The sequence below is a fragment of the Abramis brama genome, assembly GCF_963993115.1.
Source record: "Abramis brama genome assembly, chromosome: 5".
Classification (NCBI taxonomy): Eukaryota; Metazoa; Chordata; class Actinopteri; order Cypriniformes; family Leuciscidae; genus Abramis; species Abramis brama.
The window spans coordinates 28,290,942-28,306,920 of NC_139967.1; the positions used below are offsets into that span (position 1 = coordinate 28,290,942).

The window sequence follows — 15,979 nt, forward strand, 5'->3', positions numbered from 1 at the left end:
CTCACTTTGCGGAAAAGATTTCGGTATATATATCGTATATCGATATTCAGCCTAAATATATCGGGATATGACTTTTGGTCCATATCGCCCAGCCCTAACGCCACCACTGAAATCCACCCATTTGGCAGCTTGGCAGGTGTTAATGTCAAGCCCTGTGTATACAGTACCAGTCAAAAGTTTGGAAACACTACTATTTTTAATGCTTTTGCAAGAAGTCTCTTATGCTCATCAAGCCTGCAGTTAAAAACAAAAAAAACAAAAAAACCCAGTAATATTATGAAATATTATTACAATTTAAAATAATGGTTCTCTTTTTTAATATACTTTAAAATGTCATTTATTTTTGTGATGCAAAGCTGAATTTTCATCAGCAAGTACTCCAGTCTTTGGTGTCTTATGATCCTTCAGAAATCATTCTAATATGATGATTTGATACTCAGTTATTATCAATGATGGAAACAGTTGTGCTGTTTAATATATTTTTTTGGAATACTTTTTTCAGGATTCATTGATGAGTAAAACGTTAACAGCATTTATTCATAAAAACAGCATTTATTCAAAATAAAAACATTTCTAACAATATAAATCGTTACCATCACCTTTTATCAATTTAACGCATTCTTGTTGAATTAAAGTACTAATTTCTTTAAAAAAAAATAGTTATTGTTCCCAAACTTTTGAACGGTAGTGTATATTGTTACAAAAGATTTCTATTCTAAATAAATACAGTTCTTTTTAACTTTTTATTCATCAAATAATCCTGAAAAAAGTATCTCAGGTTATAAAAAAATATTAAGCAGCACAACTGTTTCCAACATTGATCATAAATCAGCATATTAGAATGATTTCTGAAGGATCATAAGACACCAAAGACTGGAGTACTTGCTGATGAAAATTCAGCTTTGCATCACAAAAATAAATTACATTTTAAAGTATATTAAAAAAGAGAACCATTATTTTAAATTGTAATAATATTTCATAATATTACTGTTTTTTTTTTTTTTTTTTTTTTTTTTTTTTTAACTGCAGGCTTGATGAGCATAAGAGACTTCTTTCAAAAGCATTAAAAATAGTAGTGTTTCCAAACTTTTGACTGGTACTGTATATACAGTCAAACCAAAAATTATTCAGACACCAGATATAATTTTTTTGGATATTGTTTTTACTAGTGGGTGCAGGACACTATAGTTCATTTATAGTGAGGATATAAAGTAAACTGTGACATATTATACCCCAAATTCTTCATACAGTGGACTACCAGTAAAATTTATTTAAAAAAAATTGGGACCAAAAATGATTAAGACACTTTGACCTGACCATGTTTTGCTTAAGTGTTTTTTCTTTAATTGCTAATGTGACCTTTTTACACCACAGACTGAACAAAATTAAGCATTGCTTGGTAATGGGCTGACCTAAATTGGTATTATCTAATTGTGTACTTAAATTTAACAGCTGACAGCTATTCAACCTAGTTCATTTGTGAGACAGTCTAACAGAAGGATGGCCAAAACCAGTGAAATATCAACTGATTTGATAACTCTGAGTTCTTGTCATATTTTATTATACCATTTTATAATCTATAGTGAATAAACTGTGATAATGTGAGAAATGTTGAACGTGCCTGAATAAATTTTGAATAAATATATATATATACAGTTTATATAGGGCTGTCTACATTAACACATGCAATTAATTAAAAATCTTTAACGTGTTAAAATAATGTAATGGAAATAAATTACTTACACATGGAATTGCATTAAACGTAATTTACGTCTACAATTAGAAGATCTAAGAAGTCGGAGCATCCACAATGGCGCAAGCACCTGTAACCCGTGGTGGGCGTCGCTTCTCTGTTTTCTCTGTTTTGCTTTTAAACCGCTGCACTCCGAGAGGATTTTCAGTCCAGTAATCCAGTAAGCAAATTCATTCAAAGCGCACTAATGTATAGAAAACCCTAGTTTTAGCCTATGAACCAGTCTTTGCTTTTTATCTTATTCAAGTATTAATTATTGCGCTTGAATCATCATCCACTCCTTTTTCAAGTCCCCTCAACTGACCCTACTTACTTGGTTGTAATTGTCTTGAAATTTTTACATACCAATTATACATGCCAAGTTGTTACTTCTGTGTGAAATTCTTAAATGGCACTTCCATTACAGCTGGAAGAAGATTTGAGTTCCTTCTAAATGAGGGCTTTACGAGTCAAACGGAACAGAATTACAGTCATGTAATTGTCATCAGCATTTTGCACTTATATTCATGTTGTTCACAATTTTTACCTTTTGTACCGTTAGTGATGAATCATTCTCAGAAAGACAGCGTTTAGAGATGTTTGTTTTCTATTTGTCTGTAGTTTGGGAGAACTCCTCTTCATCTGGCAGCTAGTAATGGTGGTCTGGAGGTGGTGCGTCATCTCTGTGTTACAGGAGCAAACACTGAGGCTATCACTAATGTAAGTTCAACATCCTTCTGGGTTTTGATGTAAATAAGTGAGATGTCATTTGTAACTGTATTATACATTTATATTATTTATTAAAAATACACTACCAGTCAAAGTTTTGGGGTCAGTACGATTTTTCGAAATAAATTAATACTTTTGTTCAGCAAGGATGCATTATATTGATCAAAAGTAACAGTAAAGACATGTATAATGTTACAAAATATTTATAAAATCTATAAAAATCTATCAGTTTCCACAAAAATATTTTGCAGCACAACTGTTTTCAGCATTGATAATGAAATGTTTCTTGTGCAGAACATCAGCATATTAGAATGATCTCTGAAGGATCATGTGAATCTGAAGACTGGAGTAATGACTGATTAAAATTCAGCTTTAACATCACAGAGAATTACATTTTAAATTATGTTAAAATAGAAAACAGTTTATTTTCATTTGTAATAATTCACAATATTACAGTTCTTTTGATACATGCAGCCTTGGTGAGCATAAGATATATATTTTTTTTAAATCGTTCCAACCCCAAACTTTTGAACGGTATTGTGTATGCCTTTAAATCACTATATAAATAATATGTATGTATACATATATACATCTCTCTCTCTCTCTCTCTCTCTCTCTCTCTCTCTCTCTCTCTATATATATATATATATATATATATATATATATATATATATATATATATATATATATATATGAAGAGTCATCTGAAATTTTCTTCTAGAATGATCATTTTTATCAAGCTCGTATATTTAAGTTCAGTAATTTCACTTAAATGACAATTAATAGGTCATTTTCATTGCCATTTAAGTGAAATTATTGAACTGAAATATACAAGCTTGATAAAAATGATCATTCTAGAAGAAAATTTCAGATGGCACTTAGAGGCTTTTGCATCTGAACTCTTCATATATATATATATATATATATATATATATATATATATATATATATATATATATATATATATATATATGTGTGTATATATGTATATATATGTGTATATATATACATATATATATATATACAGTGAGGAAAATAAGTATTTGAACACCCTGCTATTTTGCAAGTTCTCCCACTTGGAAATCATGGAGGGGTCTGAAATTGTCATCGTAGGTGCATGTCCACTGTGAGAGACATAATCAAAAAAAAAAAATCCAGAAATCACAATATATGATTTTTTAACTATTTATTTGTATGATACAGCTGCAAATAAGTATTTGAACACCTGTCTATCAGCTAGAATTCTGACCCTCAAAGACCTGTTAGTCTGCCTTTAAAATGTCCACCTCCACTCCATTTATTATCCTAAATTAGATGCACCTGTTTGAGGTCGTTAGCTGCATAAAGACACCTGTCCACCCCATACAATCAGTAAGAATCCAACTACTAACATGGCCAAGACCAAAGAGCTGTCCAAAGACACTAGAGACAAAATTGTACACCTCCACAAGGCTGGAAAGGGCTACGGGGAAATTGCCAAGCAGCTTGGTGAAAAAAGGTCCACTGTGGGAGCAATCATTAGAAAATAAAAGAAGCTAAACATGACTGTCAATCTCCCTCGGACTGGGGCTCCATGCAAGATCTCACCTCGTGGGGTCTCAATGATCCTAAGAAAGGTGAGAAATTAGCCCAGAACTACATGGGAGGAGCTGGTCAATGACCTGAAAAGAGCTGGGACCACCGTTTCCAAGGTTACTGTTGGTAATACACTAAGACGTCATGGTTTGAAATCATGCATGGCACGGAAGGTTCCCCTGCTTAAACCAGCACATGTCAAGGCCCGTCTTAAGTTTGCCAATGACCATTTGGATGATCCAGAGGAGTCATGGGAGAAAGTCATGTGGTCAGATGAGACCAAAATAGAACTTCTTGGTCATAATTCCACTAAACGTGTTTGGAGGAAGAAGAATGATGAGTACCATCCCAAGAACACCATCCCTACTTTGAAGCATGGGGGTGGTAGCATCATGCTTTGGGGGTGTTTTTCTGCACATGGGACAGGGCGACTGCACTGTATTAAGGAGAGGATGACCGGGGCCATGTATTGCGAGATTTTGGGGAACAACCTCCTTCCCTCAGTTAGAGCATTGAAGATGGGTTGAGGCTGGGTCTTCCAACATGACAATGACCCGAAGCACACAGCCTGGATAACCAAGGAGTGGCTCTGTAAGAAGCATATCAAGGTTCTGGCGTGGCCTAGCTAGTCTCCAGACCTAAACCCAATAGAGAATCTTTGGAGGGAGCTCAAACTCTGTGTTTCTCAGCGACAGCCCAGAAACCTGACTGATCTAGAGAAGATCTGTGTGGAGGAGTGGGCCAAAATCCCTCCTGCAGTGTGTGCAAACCTGGTGAAAAACTACAGGAAACGTTTGACCTCTGTAATTGCAAACAAAGGCTACTGTACCAAATATTAACATTGATTTTCTCAGGTGTTCAAATACTTATTTGCAGCTGTATCATACAAATAAATAGTTAAAAAATCATACATTGTGATTTCTGGATTTTTTTTTTAGATTATGTCTCTCACAGTGGACATGCACCTACGATGACAATTTCAGACCCCTCCATGATTTCTAAGTGGGAGAACTTGCAAAATAGCAGGGTGTTCAAATACTTATTTTCCTCACTATATATATATATATATATATATATATATATATATATATATATATATATATATATATATATATATATAAGGGGTTCTGTTCGACTACTGTCTTCTTTTTGTGTTTGACTGAGGTGGAACACTAATGATCTGGTGTCTTGCCCTCTTAGCACATTAATCAAATTGCAGACTCTTCATCTCTTTAAACAAGTGTTAATTTATCATTCATGACAGCCTAGATTACAATTCTCTCCTTAATCCTTAATCTTTCAATCAACTGTCTCTCGACTCATATAGAGCCTCTCCTATAGGATGTGTGTCAGTTTCTGAAGGTTTGCGTGTTCTTATATGATTGTGTGGGTGTCCCCCATCATCATCATCATCATCATTCTTCTTGGATGACTGATTCTTAATCAGACTGATTCCTAATATGCATTCCTGTGGAGATATCTGTCTGTCTTTATCAAGTGTTCAGAGATTTGTGCAGTTTTTTTTCTGTAATATAGGGGTGTACCTTCTCCAGTAAGCTTGTCAGCCCAGTGCAATATAGTTTCCAGACTGAAGCTTAATGAAACTGCCAGCAGAGAATCATTGTTTCACTTTCAGCACTGGTGAAGGACAGGATGCCCCAATGAAACCACAGTCAACTCGTCCTAAACAATGTATGTTTCTAATCAATTGCCCCCCACATCCCTCCCCTCGGCCTGCTCACACCCCCTACCTCAACACCATCTCAAACACTCCTCCTCAGTGTTAATATTGTATAGCAGCTGATGCACAATGCATGTTACAGCACACGGGAATTTTGAGAATCCATAATTCATTGCCAGAGGCATATGGGTCAGTGGCATACGAAAGAAAAACTGGATTCCACATATAGGAAGCTTCTGATTAATGTGGTCTTCGGTCTTTGGATTTCGTATTTTAATTTTTTTTTTTGTCAAGCTATACAGTACCATTCAAAAGTTTGGGGTGGGTACGATTATTATTATTTATTTTTTTGGTAACATTTTACAATAAGGTTACTACATTACCTAACAAAGTAACTTTAAAAGCATTTATTAATCCTAATGTTCATTTCAATGTTTACTAATACATTATTAAAATCAAAAGTCTGTTACTATTATTTATTGGACCTGAGCTAACATGAACTAACAATGCACAGTTGTATTTTTATCAACTAACGTTTACAAAGATCAATAAATAGTCGGACAAATGTATTGCTCATTGTTAGTTAATGTTATATAATGCATTAACTAATGTTTACTAATGGGACCTTATTGTAGAGAGTTACCTTTTTTTTCAAATGGGTCTCTTTCTATGCGCTTACCAATATTACATTTATTTGATCAAAAATAAAGTAAAAAAGTTGCAGTATATTGTGAAATATTACAACTGAAAATAATTGTTTTCAATTTTAATATATTTTAAAATGTAATTTATTCCTCTGATTGCAAAGCTGAATTTTCAACATCAATACTCCAGTCTTCAGCGTCACATGATCCTTCAGAAATCATTCTAATATGCTGATTTGCTGCTCAAGAAACATTTCTGATTATCATCAATGTTCAAAACTTGTTCTACTGCTTAATATTTTTTAGGATTATTTGATAAAAAGAAAGTTCACATTTATTTGAAATATATATATTTTTATAAATATATACAATGTACTGTACATTATAAATACATTTACTGTCACTTTTGATAATTTAATGCATCTTTGCTGAATAAAAGTATTAAATTCTTTTTAAAAATCCTACTGACCCAAACTTTTGAACTGTATTGTATTTATCAGACATATTATTTTCACCTGGTTGACGATAAAACAGGTTCTCTTTAGAACACCGTAGCAACTGCATAGCAACGTGCTAAAACCCACACACTACGCCCAAGCATCATGATAGCACTCACATTTTCTTCAGAAAATATTTGATTTGTTTTTGTTCATCTCTTCCAAGCAACTACCATATATTTTTCATGTCTCCCTTTCCAATATGAAAATGACAAGCTGTGGTCTCAATTTGTCAAGCAAACTCTACAATTGGTTCCCTCATGTCAGGACGCTCCATTCCGCCTTGAGATTTCCAGGCGTTTTTTTATCTTTTGGGAGACAACCACAAATCAATAAATGAATACAAGCCCGCCCTCATGGGAACACGCAGTATGAGCTGGAGCCGAGCAGACAGACACAAAAAGATTCTGTGAATAAGAAAATGGGCTGTTTTGTACGGCAGAATTTGTAGTCACATCTCATAGTATAATTGGAAGAAAAGGCGCGTTAGATAAGAGTGATTACAGTGCAGCATAGCTTTCCCATTTCTATCCTTTTCATCGGTGCTTTAACACCTCTGATGTGTTCATCACGTCCTCTTTTGCTCAGGTTTGTGTGGGGGTGTGCAGGGGCTCTCTTTCAGAGGGAGGCTGGTTCATTTGTCCCCGTCGGTTTGAGGAGGAACACAGCTGTTTCTGGTTGTGTGGTTTGCTTGTGGTCCCAGGTGTTATGTGTGGGTTTGTGTTGCTGTGAGTGAGATTGTGTACGTGTATCCGGAGCTGTTAAATCATTAATGGTTTTGGTCAAGGGCTGTGACTCTGGTGGGTTTAGGGTAAACAGATTTCTTTTTTTTCTTTTTTTCAGATGTGTAGCATTGCAGAGTTGCCTCAGGTTTTTTTTTTCTTTCTTTTTTTCTAATGCTGTCGTTGAGTTTGTATGTTTTATGCCATTTTTACATATGCCATTTCTGTGGAATATACTTCCTCGAGCAGGCTCTCTCTTACTGATAGTCATTACCCCTCCATCCACAACCCCTCCCCTGATGCTGATTTCACAATCACACATGTGCTTCTGTCAAAACCTCCTGGGAAGTTCTTATGTGCGTCAATTTGGTTGTAATGAAATAGTCTCTCTCTCTCTTTCACTTCCACACAAAGACAGAAAGCTTTTACAGTGCTTGTGAAAAAATTAATAGCAAAGAAAGTACATTAGGTGTGTAATTGATGCTTTCATTATGTTTTTTATCATTCCATTGCTGCCACGTAAAATGATTAGAAATGTAGATTGGTTGGTCCTCATTAACCGACTTAAATGAGTACCATTTTCCAGGGGGGTCTCTAGATATAAATGACACATGGGGTTTAGCCCATTAGTGTCAAATATAATTCAAAGCTTCCAGTATTTCCAATTTATCAGGATTTTTTATTTGATGGTTAATACTGAGGTTTGAATAATAGATACTGTATACACTACCTGGCACATACGATTGCAATAAAGGTGAGAGAATGGATCTATTTACAGCAGTGTATATTTATTTAGGAGAACTCAAAATACACCAAAAAACGGGACAACCGCTGTACACACGACAAGAACTGACAAAGAACAGAAATAAACACAGGGCTTAAATGCACTAATTAGCCAAATAAAAATCTGGTGCAAACAATAATCAGACAATGAATAACAAAGGAAAATAACTGAAAACGCAGAAAACTGAATTAAACTAGTGAGAACCCACCAAAACAGGCAAAGAACACCGATAAACCCTTATACTACCATTCAAATTATCGGGGTCTGTAAGTTTGGTATATAAATACTTTATATACCAAACTTACAGACCCCAAACATTTTAATGGTAGTATAAGAGACTATCTGTGTATGTGTATATATATTACAGTTTCCACAAAAATTTGAATCAGTTGTTTTCAACATTGATGATCATCATATCACCAAATCAGCATATTAGAGTGATTTCTGAAGGATCATGTGACGCTGAAGACTGTATGTATATATATATATTTAATTAAAATAGAAAACAGTGTTATAATATTCTCAGATGTAATGAACTTCTCCTGAACTGCATGGCGCTTCTATGGCTTCTAGCGGGTGAAGAGACTGTTTCCATGGGCGGACAGACAGATAGTAGCAGAAGTGAGAGGGGGTGTGTGAAGAGTTGGGAGCTGTTCAGAAAAATATTACCCTCTGTATCACAACTCTTCTTCAATGAGTGCAGCAGTCAGGTGGAACGGAAAGCACAAGCAATTCCATGAAACTGTAGCAAATGAGTGTTGTAGAGTGAATGGCTGAGTGCCAGAACGCCACCCTGGTACTGACTTAATCATTTTTGACTGATAAGAATAATTTTTGACTGATTACAATTTTGCGGTGTCTTTCATCTGCACTCATCTCAAATATACAATCATCTTATGTGAGCTGGAGGCAGCATTACACCTTTCATTCATTTCAGCCATAATCAACACCGTACCTGCTGTTTGTCTCAAGCAGCTTTTGTAGCATACTGTGAGCCACGCTGTTGAGCTGTTAGGTGATATTCTCTCTTCTTTCTTTCTCACTTTCCCTTGTTAGCTTCTCACTTTCTCTTTTACACCCATACCCAGCAAACTCACTCTCTCGTTCTCTATATCTCTCTGTCTATCAGAGCTTTATGAGTGCAGTGGTCTGGGAATACTGAGCAGATGAAAGGCTGATGGACTTTTATTTATCTAGCTTTACTCGTTCATCTGTGTCACTGGACGCTGACGGGCCCCGTATTGCCTGTAATGTTCTGTCGCTGCAGTTTATCCATCACTGTCATTGTCTCTTGCAGGATGGAAAGACAGCGGAGGATCTCGCGACTGCTGAGCAGCAGGAGCATGTAGCAGTGCTGTTGGCCAAGCTGAAAAAGGTGTGAGTCTTTGTTTATTATTCATCTCACTAAGACTCAAGAGACATTCATTTGCATTACATGAATGCTTTGTTAAGGCTTATGAGATCCTTGTTGCCTTTTTCTATGACACCTGCAAAGGATGTCAGTTTTGCTCTCAATAATGGCTTTCATCCCCCTAAAATGTATGTAGAAGAACTGATTTTGTTATTTTAAAAATAAATGTTTGACTTGCATAACATATAATTTTTAACCCACTGATCCGCTATTGGCCTGAAAGATCATATTGAAATATATCAATTATATGTAGTTGGGCTATTATTAGTTTTTATAGTTTTTATAATTGAAATCTCATTGGCCCAAAATCCATCTCCATATAGTTGTGTATTACACCACAAAATATGCTCATATTGGCTATGATTATTACATGCCATGCAGCAGTTTTTTTAATACTGCATTTTGAAGATAATTAATGTTTAAATGTTCAGTGGCCAGCTCTGAACCATAATGACTAACAAAAAGGTACCAAAAAGACATGCAACAGTCAGGTTCCAGAAGTAAAAGTACCATTCATATTCTCCATATTGGAATTAATTTTTAATGATAATTAAAAAAAAACGTGAGCTAAATAATTATGCTTTTTCTGTAGCCATCAGTCTGCATTATTTCAGCTTATTTTTGAATAATCGTGTTTAACAGTGGAATTCCTGGTGAAAAAAAAATAAATCTCCACCAATCAGAGAATCGCGTCAAATAGTGCCAAAAGAACTCTTTAGCGCCTGTCCAATCCTATGAAGCCCTGCAAAAAATGACCAAATAGATTCATATAGTTATTTTGCAATAAACTTTTTACAGTTTTTTTTAGAGTAAAAATATATTGTTGATTTCATATAGGTATATATGTATGCATTCACAGTCTTGTATATTTTGTCTTTGTCTGAATTTCAATTACTTTGATTCTCATCAAAAATGTTAATATTGTGATTCACCTCATTGCTGGTTGATTTGGTTCATAACTCTTTAACAAAGAGAGGGAAGTGAATGGGAAAAATACACACTATAGTGTCATGTTCTTACCATGATTTGTTGAGCATGTTCATTGGTATTTTTTATAGAACCTTAAAATACCATGTAAATTTTCTGGTACAATAATATCATAGCTGAAGCTTGCAGCCCCTCCCATCAATGTGACACATAGCGCCAGATCTGCCAATTAATCCCAATAAAATCCCAGATGGCATTTTGAGTCCTTTACTGTGGCGAAAACATTTTCAAGGTGACTAAAAAGAATTTAGTCAAGAAAAGTTATAAAAAAGATATTTCAGTCGCTTCTAATTTGAACTTCAGAGAACATTTTTTATTTTTATTTTATCTCAGTCATTTTAATGCTGCAATCGCTTGGATTTGATCTACTACTCAGATGTGTGGTTTATCTATTAGACACAAACTTGACTTTAGATTTTTAACATCGCTTTTTTGACTGCCACATACATGATTTAATATATGGCATTCGGCATCTTGCTATTTGCTACAAAATGTGGATTATGCTCAGTTGGCAGACCGAGAATACTAGCTATTAAGAGCCTATAAATTACACTCATTAGGATGCACTGCACATTCTCAGTCACATTACCATTATGCCATTGGTCCATATGTCATGTTGTAATGCCATTGGATTGTGTTCATTTACATGCCCTTTTTGACTGGTCTTACAGGACAACCATAAGAGCGTTTACATCCAGCAGCTGCGGCCTACGCAGACCCTTCAACCTCGCGTCAAACTCAAGCTGTTCGGCCACTCTGGAGCAGGGAAGAGCACTCTGGTGGAATCTTTGAGGTGTGGCATCTTGCGGAGTTTCTTCAGGCGGAGAAGGACCAGACTGACCAACCCTGTACGACACCCAGCCTCACCGGTCACCTCCAAACCTTCAGGTAGGGTGATGTGTCTTCCTTCTGAATTTATTGAAAAGCTAAAAATTAAGCTTTGTAACTTTGTTCGTTTCCCTCACTCATTCCCAAATTAACACACACACGTCACAGAATCACATCAATGTCATGCCGCAGCCAAACTGAGGAAGGTGTCTCAGGGTTTCTGTGAGAAAAGTTTTTAGAAGGAACCAAAGTTCAGTGGAAGGCGTTGATCGAGCGAGACGTGTGCAGCGCAGTGCGACTAACACATTTGTAGGGTATAAAAAAGAGTTTTGAGTCATCTGACTCTCGTGTTATTTCTCCAAACTAAAAATGGCTCTTTGCACTTCTGTGTTTTTGTCACGAATTTTTATTATTATTATTTTTTTTTTTTACTTTTTAAATATTGTATACAGTATGTGGTGATAATGGATCATCCATTAAGGGGTTTAAACATACAATATTTTTCCATTACCAGCCCATATCTTTAACCAAATAAGCAACATTTCCCTTGCTATGAAGATAATTTTTTCTCCTTAAAAAGCTTCAGTATGTTTTTTTTACTATATTTATTTTCCTGTCAACACTGGGAAAGCTGGAATAAGGACTTTAGCAAAGAGCTCCCCCCTGTGGTGGGTTTCCACAGGTCATGAAATTATTCAAATTAAAAAAAATATATAAACCCTCAAATAATAGGCCAAATTTAGCCTTCGTTTACAAATATTGTATTTATTGTTATAAATTAAAAAGAGTCTCATAAAATTCAATGTAATTTACAGTCTTCCTATCTTTTTGCTTCCCTGTGTGTGTGTTGTGTGCCTGTAGTGTCTGTCAGCATCTCTAACCTATACCCAGGCTGTGAGAATGTAAGTGTGCGTAGCCGCAGTATGATGTTTGAGCCCAGTTTGACTAAAGGAGTGTTGGAGGTCTTCAGTCCTGTTCATAACGCTCTCTCCGCGGCTGACGACACCGCCACCAAAGCCATCGACATCCAGAACACCAATGTCAATGGTGAAAGTCACGTTTTTTAATGTTTTTTTACTCTTTTAAATCTCTTAGATTATGTAGTTATATAATAAACTGAATATTCTTTCATGTTTTTGAAAGATGTCTCTTATGCTCACCAAGGCTGTATTTTATGATTAAAAAATACAGTAAAAATTGTGAAATATATATATTTTTTAAAGCAATTTTTTTTCTTCTATTTTAACATATTTTACTATGTAATGTATTCCTGTAATTGAATTTTCAGCAGCCATTACTCCAGTCTTCAGTGTCACATGATTCTTATATTTTTTATTTTATGAATTGTATTATATTTTATTGGTGTATGGGTGTGTTTTCAGGTGTTGGAGACTTCTGTATATGGGAGTTCTCTGGTAATCCCGTCTACTACTGCTCATATGACTACTTCGCTGCAAATGACGCCACAGCGATTCATCTGGTCTTATTCAGTCTGGAGGAGCCTTATGAGACTCAACTCAACCAGGTCACATTCTGGCTCAACTGCCTAAAGGCTCTCACGCTGCCAGAGGACAACATCGGTATGTGTGCGGGACTACAGTCTGCAATTAATGGATTTTTTTCCTCCTCATTTTTAGAGGGATTCCCATAACAATAATTACAGAGAACAGATGAAGCTTAGAAGTCTCTGATTAAGAGGTCTTAGGAAAAAGTTATAAAAAAAATCTGGATTAAAATTCATATTGTATACTTGGTTAGTAAAAAAGTAGTTTTTATGACTTGTATAGACTTATAGACTTTATATGACTAATAGGCTTGATGTTTTTCATGGAAGTCGTGCAATTACACCGTAACATATCTGCATTTATTGCATTTTTGTTAAGGCTCAGTTTTATTCATCCGTCTCTGCCCACCCATACTGTTGAAATTCGCATTCCATAATAAGTCGAATAACATTTGTTATATTAGTAAGCTACAAAAACCGCTAGATGGATGTTTTAGCCGTTGCATAATGTCTTGCTGTTTTTCACACTATGTGCACCATATTTTTTAGTTAAAAGCATATCAAGAAAGCCCCCCTGCATTCTGTTCTATTGTACCTCTGTTGCTTTAGTTGGTTTGAATCAATTCTCCAATAGTTACTTTTTTAACACATTCATTTTTAAAATATTATTATTTGTACTACATTAACAAGGTAATCCGTATGAGTTTTCGCATGTAGTTTTGTTGTCCATGCATCACTGTTTCACTGTTCTCCACTCTGTTGATGCTGTTTGTAGTTTTCTCATTCTTGTCCCTCTCAAACTCTCTCTGGTAATTTCAGCCTGACTTGCCTTTGCTTGCACCGTAGTAATGGTTGATGAATTTGTGTAAGTACTGTAGCAGGCACTTCCATTGTGTTATGGATAATGCCGAAAAGAGACTTCATTAGAGTCAGTGCATCAGTCTAAATCTAGGAATCCAGTTCTTTGTCTATGGTCTATGGAATTATGAGTTAAAATGATGCATTCAGGTTAAAGATGTTCAGAACAGATCATAAGACTGGTGCTCTGTTGTGTCCGCAGCCTTTGGAGGGAAGATCAGGAATCCACTGCGTGTGGTGCTGGTGGCCACACATGGTGACATTGTGAATCTGCCCCGATCGTTTGGGGGAGAGTTCAGCTATGACAAGGAGAGATCTCTACTTAGGGAAGTCAGAAACAGGTGATTAAATCAATATAAACTGTCGGTTTGGATCTAATGAGACCTACAAGGACGATATTTGGCAGAGTGATCCTTTTACTCTATGGAGCATGGATTAAATCCTACTGATTATAGTGATTTGGTAGATAAAACATCATTATAAGTCAAAATGATCAATTGAGTAGATCTACTCAGCCTTAAATGTGCTTTGTTTCTATTAAATTGAGTATTATACTGATTATTTTTTATCAGGTTTGGGAATGATCTGCAGATTGCTGAGAAGCTCTTCGTCATGGATGCAGGAGCGTCCAACTCCAAAGACATGAAGCTGCTGAGAAACCTTCTGTTAGAGCTCCGCAACACCATCATCTCTGTAAGATCGTTCTCCACTCTTTTGGACATCCCAGCACATCCTGAAACCCCCCTGTTTTAACATTGATGATTCGCATTAATAATGAAAAAGACATGGAACTTTCTAAAGATGTTGCTCTTTTGGGTTTTTGTGTTTCCAGCAATTCTGATTATATGTAATGTTTTCTGATAGTCTGATCTCAATTATGAGGCTCGCTTCTCTTTACCATGTCAGATAACCACCACAGTTTTCTCTCAGAAATACACAATATCAAACACTGACACTCAGATCCTTCCTCCTACATCTCTATCTCTCTCTCACTCCTACACGTACCTGTTACCATTTCTTTCTCATCTGCCATTATATTGTGTCTGGAATGGATCTTTGTGTACAGTGCAGTATACTATAAAGAAATAAAAACTATTTCAAGAAGTATTTAGTACAGTATTTATTTATGAAATATTTAGTACAATATGTTTGAAGTGTTGAGGAAGCCTGGCGTTCATTTATCAGTGGTGGTTTCTACTATTGCTCCTATTTTCGGTTAGTGGGGAAAATACTCTTTAAACTTACATTTGTACAATATTTCGAGGTGAGAATATTAAAAACCCACTCGTTTGTCTTGGACTAGAAAGTAACTACCGAGCAACCACTCAAAACACCCTAGCGACTGCATAGGAACATGAACATGTTAAGAACCACTCTGAACCAACTTGACAACCCCTTTGACAAATACATTCAGAAATGTAAAAATTGCTTTTCTATCTCTCTCGTTTTGACAGACCTGCAGGCCGATGACTCAGCTGTCAGAGAAGTTGTTGTCCACTCTGCCTTCCTGGCGGAAACTGAATGGGCCAAACCAGCTGATGTCATGGCAACAGTTTGTTGTGGATGTGCAAGAACAAATCAACCCTCTAGCCAGCGAAGAGGATCTGCGGGAACTGGCTTCACAACTTCACAGCATAGGAGAGGTGTGTGTGTGATGATGAGCAGATGATTAAATATGTATGCATGTTTGAATTATGAGTATATTGCTGTAGGTATAAAGTGTATTTTAGGTGGTTGCACTGTATCATTAATTAAAATGATTATTTTCATGCATTCTGCTATACTATCGCACACGCCCCCGCTATTAATGCCACATTCAAACCACCAAAGTCTACAATACAGAACATCTACAAACATGTTTTTATGTGGGTCCAAATGAGTTTGTGGGCGTCAGCAACTGAATAAGGGCTTTGTCAGTCTATTGACCACCCACAACCATTACAACATCAGCTTCACCGATAGAGAGGGCAGGTGAATGAGTCATTCTCATCAATATTAGTCATTTGTGTTTTCAGCAGCAACACTTA

General features: G+C 35.8%; 1 protein-coding gene across 1 annotated transcript in view; it reads left to right on the plus strand.

Moving 5' to 3' along the window:
- Window positions 1-15,979, plus strand: part of dapk1 (death-associated protein kinase 1) — a 72,514-nt gene that overhangs the window by 51,679 nt on the left and 4,856 nt on the right. The window contains exons 18-25 of the mRNA XM_084114452.1: window positions 2,354-2,452; window positions 9,662-9,739; window positions 11,434-11,650; window positions 12,452-12,637; window positions 12,973-13,170; window positions 14,155-14,293; window positions 14,525-14,645; window positions 15,407-15,595. Coding sequence (XP_083970578.1) covers window positions 2,354-2,452; window positions 9,662-9,739; window positions 11,434-11,650; window positions 12,452-12,637; window positions 12,973-13,170; window positions 14,155-14,293; window positions 14,525-14,645; window positions 15,407-15,595 — 1,227 coding nt within the window. The remainder of the gene's footprint in view (window positions 1-2,353; window positions 2,453-9,661; window positions 9,740-11,433; window positions 11,651-12,451; window positions 12,638-12,972; window positions 13,171-14,154; window positions 14,294-14,524; window positions 14,646-15,406; window positions 15,596-15,979) is intronic.